Source organism: Babylonia areolata, chromosome 2, assembly GCF_041734735.1.
Source record: "Babylonia areolata isolate BAREFJ2019XMU chromosome 2, ASM4173473v1, whole genome shotgun sequence".
In the NCBI taxonomy this organism is placed as follows: Eukaryota; Metazoa; Mollusca; class Gastropoda; order Neogastropoda; family Buccinidae; genus Babylonia; species Babylonia areolata.
Genome location: NC_134877.1, coordinates 7,386,844 through 7,391,843, shown reverse-complemented (window position 1 = coordinate 7,391,843; position 5,000 = coordinate 7,386,844). Strand labels below are relative to the sequence as shown.

Below are 5,000 nucleotides of genomic sequence, written 5' to 3'. Positions count from 1 at the left end.
TGCTGACATGTGTATGTGTGTGTGTGTGTGTGTGTGTGTGTGTGTGTGTGTGTGTGTGTGTGTTGTTCGTTCGTTCTTTAGATTAACGTCTATTCACTATAAGTGATATTAGACATGTTGCTGACATGTGTATGTGTGTGTGTGTGTGTGTGTGTGTGTGTGTGTGTGTGTGTGTGTGTGTGTTCGTTCTTTAGATTAACGTCTATTCACTATAAGTGATATTAGACGAGGGTAGGGAACAAAAATCGAGGGAGGGAAAATAAATTACCGTGTACGCATGCGAGTATGTGGAGGTGTGTGTGTGTGTGTGTGTGTGTGTGTGTGTGTGTGTGTGTGTGTGTGTGTGTGTGTATGTGTGTGTGTGTGTGTTACATATAGAAAATGACTAATTGAATTGTTTTGGTTAAAAAAAAAATTCTTTAAAGCATAACAAAATAACACTTTCATAATGAAAAACTAACAATAACAGCGAACCAACTGAACTATTTAACAAGGGTTTAAAATTAAAAAATCCGTTCATTAGCAATGGACTGCTGAAGATTGTCAACACTGAAGATGATTTTAGGTCAGGGATGTGAGACTTTTACATATGGTAAGTTAGTATATAATCGGCTGTTATGTAAGCTCCACAGATGCAAGAACATTACCATATATATATATATATATATATATATATATATATATATATATATATATATATATATATATATATATATACACACAGAGAGAGAGAGAGAGAGAGAGAGAGAGAGAGAGAGACAGAGATCTCAGCCAGCCCCATCCCCCCCCCTCACGCATCCCCTCTCTCTGTCTGTCTTTCTTGCTGTGCTGAGTGCTGTGCTGAGTGCTGTGCTGTGCTGTGTGCTGTGCTGTGTGCTGTGCTGTGTGCTGTGCTGAGTGCTGTGCTGAGTGCTGTGTGCTGTGCTGTGTGCTGTGCTGTGTGCTGTGTGCTGTGCTGTGTGCTGTGCTGAGTGCTGTGCTGTGTGCTGTGCTGTGTGCTGTGCTGAGTGCTGTGCTGTGTGCTGTGCTGAGTGCTGTGCTGTGCTGTGTGCTGTGCTGTGTGCTGTGCTGAGTGCTGTGCTGTGTGCTGTGCTGTGCTGTGTGCTGTGCTGAGTGCTGTGCTGAGTGCTGTGCTGTGCTGTGTGCTGTGCTGAGTGCTGTGCTGAGTGCTGTGCTGTGCTGAGTGCTGTGCTGAGTGCTGTGCTGTGTGCTGTGCTGTGTGCTGTGCTGTGTGCTGTGCTGTGCTGTGTGCTGTGCTGAGTGCTGTGCTGTGCTGTGTGCTGTGCTGTGTTGTGTGCTGTGCTGAGTGCTGTGTTGTGTGCTGTGCAGAGTGCTGTGCTGTGTGCTGTGCTGAGTGCTGAGTGCTGTGTGCTGTGCTGTGTGCTGTGCTGTGCTGTGTGCTGTGCTGTGTGCTATGGGTTGTGAGCACCATGGTGGTGGTGGTGACAGGCGCGGAGGCTGCCCGGGGCCGGGTGCTGGTCTTCCTGGACTCCCACTGTGAGTGTGGCCCCCACTGGCTGCCCCCGCTCCTCACGGCGCTCACACACGACAAACACAAGGTGGGGTTCCTCATCTTTGTCAGAATTATTGTTGTGGTAATACTGGTGGTGATGATGATGGTGATGATAATGGTGATGATGATGGTGATGCTGCTGCTGCTGATAATGATAATGAAGAAGATGATGACTACGATGATGCTGATAATAATGATACTGATGGTAATGATAATAATATTAATTATTATAATAGTAATGATAATGGTAATGATGATGATAACGATGATATTGCTGATGATGTGTTCACGGTAGTCAGTGGTGTCCAACTATGACCATCAGAACAGCACGGGAGGCAACTGTTGCCCCAGTTATCCAGGTTAAACTTTGATTATAGTGGAGAGTGGCCTGCCCAATTTACATCCTCACTCTCTGGGCCAAGAGGGTTTTCGGACAGTCGGCGTTGGGATGGTTCCCACAGGCCAGCTAGCACCCAGTTTTGAAGTGCCTGACTCTACAGATCTGTCCCTTTACAAACAATCAACAATATATACATATAAGTCAGTCCTTACATTGACGTCATACGGTCTGTTGTTTCCCAGGTGGTCAGTCCTTACATTGACGTCATACGGTCTGTTGTTTCCCAGGTGGTCAGTCCTCACATTGACGTCATACGGTCTGTTGTTTCCCAGGTGGTCAGTCCTTACATTGACGTCATACGGTCTGTTGTTTCCCAGGTGGTCAGTCCTTACATTGACGTCATACGGTCTGTTGTTTCCCAGGTGGTCAGTCCTTACATTGACGTCATACGGTCCGAGTCCTTCGCCTACGCGCGGTCCCCAGACAACCTGCAGGGAGACTTCAACTGGAGGCTGGAATTCGGCTGGCGGGCCATCCCTACCCATCAGCTCAGCGCCAGGGAGGGGCCTCACGTTCCCATCAGGTGAGACACTGCCTCCGTGGCTTCCTTTTCCCTCTCCACTGGTGGATGAGTGAATGTAAAATGTGTTTAAAAATGGGTGGCTCTGCGCTGTGCCGATGTGCTCTACCCGGGGGAGAACAGCCCGAATTGCTCACAGACAAATCTTGTTGTGACAGAAATGATAGAATAGAATAGAACAGAACAATACAATACAATGCAGTCTTAAGTGTTGAGGGGGCTCCCTATAGTGGCTGTATCGTTCCTGGATTTGCATCTTCAAACAACAAAGATCCGAAAAGAACACACAAAATTTTCATTTGATGTTAACCTTCACGGCAGCATTATCCTTTAACCCTTTCACCGCCAGTCAGTTTAGAGTGCAAAATTCCCTTGTACTATAAACACAGAATTATTGTGTCTAGGAATAGCTGGGGATTACCCCTGTGATGTGTAGAAAATACGGCCTGTCCTACCACCGACATAAAGAGCAGTAGGTTCATCGATAACAGACCCATGATCTGGTCACCCTTCAGTGACACGGGTCCTCTATCTAGTTGCTGCATAGATGAGAGTTTGGCAGTGAAAGGGTTAATTGTGTCATATTATTCGCGTGTGTTTCTTTTTTTTTATGCCTTTTATGTTACTTTGGACGCACACTGAGCACGAGTTTTGCTTTTATTTTTTATCTTGTTTTTAATCGTATATTTCATACTGATATTTCTTTTTCTTTCATTGTTTTATTTAATGTAATTTCTTTCAATCTGATTTAATTTAATTCCATTTTAATTTAGCAGTCACAGTGATGGCATTCGTCTCCTTTTATTTGTGTTCTGAACAATGCTTTGTTCTTTGCGTTATGTATAACATGCAGATTTTTCTTAAACACGTTTTTTCTTTATGATACTTTTTTGGAGTGAGTGGAACATCATTTCATAAATTTCCACCAGAATACAGAATGCTGGATTTGAAAAGGTTGTTTCTTGATCCAGGTATCCAGAGCAGGTGGTTTTGTCTGTGTTCATTAGTTTTAAAAGTGTCTGCAATCTTTGGGGCATTTTCATATATAGCATTATGCATGCAAACAGCTTTGTTGAAGTACAGCCTATTGTGAAAAGATTCTCTCTCTCTCTCTCTCTCTCTCTCTCTCTCTCTCACTCTCTCTCTCTCTCTCTCTCTCTCTCTCTCTATATATATATATATATATTGTGTGTGTGTGTGTGTGTGTGTGTGTGTGTGTGTGTGTGTGTGTGTGTGTGCAGAACACCTGTGATCAGCGGAGGACTGTTCGCCGTGTACCGTCAGTTTTTCTTTGACATCGGGTCCTATGATGAGCACATGGACATCTGGGGTGGCGAAAACATGGAGCTGTCCTTCAGGGTCAGTCACACTATCTTTGTGTCTGTCTGTCACTCTTTGTCTCTCTCTGTCTGTCTCTGTCAGTTTCTGTCTGTATCTGTCTGTCTCCTTCAGTCTCTGTCTGTCTCTGTCAGTCTCTGTCTCTGTCTGTCTGTCTCTGTCAGTCTCTGTCTCTGTCTGTCTGTCTCTGTCAGTCTCTGTCTCTGTCTGTCTGTCTCTCTTTAACCCACGTCTCTTTCATGTTACCTTACTGATGACAAACCAAATTAATGATATAATGAAGAATCTATCCATATATTTATACAAAGCTTTTAAGAGGCGCACTGATGCTTTTAAAGGATAATATACTTGTTACTGAATGCTTTGGCAATGACACTGATTGCAGTACCGAAAGAAGTCAACTCATTTTTGCTTGTACATCCTTGAGCATTTTGTTCGTTATTAATGTCGTATTTGTTGGACCCCCTTCAGAAGGGGCTGTGGCCTAAACTGTATAAACTTTCGTTTCGTTTCGATTCGTTTCGTTTCGTTTCCTCTTTCTCTCTCTCTCTCTCTCTCTCTCTCTCTCTCTTTCTGTCTCCTGCCATTTCATCTATTGCCATAATAACGCAAAGTCATTGGTTTGCTTTTATTCGTTTCCCCTTTTCTACACCGACCCTTCTCGCTTGTGTGTGTGTGTGTGTGGGGGGGGGGGGGGTGAGTGTGTGTGTGTGTATGCCGTGTGAGTGTGTGTGTGTGTGCGCGCGTGTGTGTGTGTGTGTAGCATACCCGAACGACGATCAGCGTTGGCGGTGGGCTGAACTCGATGGCGGATACCGTTGCTGCTTACACACCAGTCAAGTCCGCATATATATATGATTCCGGAGACCGGTTCATCAGCAGAGTGTTGACGGAGTGGTAACGCGCAGGAAGCGAGGAGGTGTAGCGCTCTGGATCCAATTCCATACTCACCAGTAGTCCTCCCCTTCCTTTGAACCTTGAGTGGTGGATAAACCGAGGTCACGTGTTCAGTATGCCATTTACATGTCAGCTTTCTATGCTACCTGCACAGCCCACAAGTCTCTATGTTACATGTGACAGGTGTGGATGTGTGGGGGGAGGCTGGAAATCATCCCGTGTTCACGTGTTGGTCACGTGTTCCGGAGCTCCGTCCCATACAGTTTCCCTGGTGATAGACGACATACGGTGCTTCGCAACTTAGCGCGCGCAGCGCACGTTTGGATGGACGA

At 45.4% G+C, this 5,000-nt stretch overlaps 1 protein-coding gene across 2 annotated transcripts in view; it reads left to right on the top strand.

Moving 5' to 3' along the window:
- LOC143278877 (uncharacterized) overlaps window positions 1-5,000 on the top strand; it is a 172,839-nt gene that overhangs the window by 156,454 nt on the left and 11,385 nt on the right. For both annotated transcript variants that reach the window (XM_076583308.1, XM_076583310.1), the window contains exons 5-8: window positions 1,450-1,559; window positions 2,276-2,436; window positions 3,675-3,792; window positions 4,852-5,000. The exon at window positions 4,852-5,000 is cut by the window's right edge and continues 28 nt beyond it. In XM_076583308.1, the coding sequence (XP_076439423.1) occupies window positions 1,450-1,559; window positions 2,276-2,436; window positions 3,675-3,792; window positions 4,852-5,000 (538 nt within the window). The remainder of the gene's footprint in view (window positions 1-1,449; window positions 1,560-2,275; window positions 2,437-3,674; window positions 3,793-4,851) is intronic.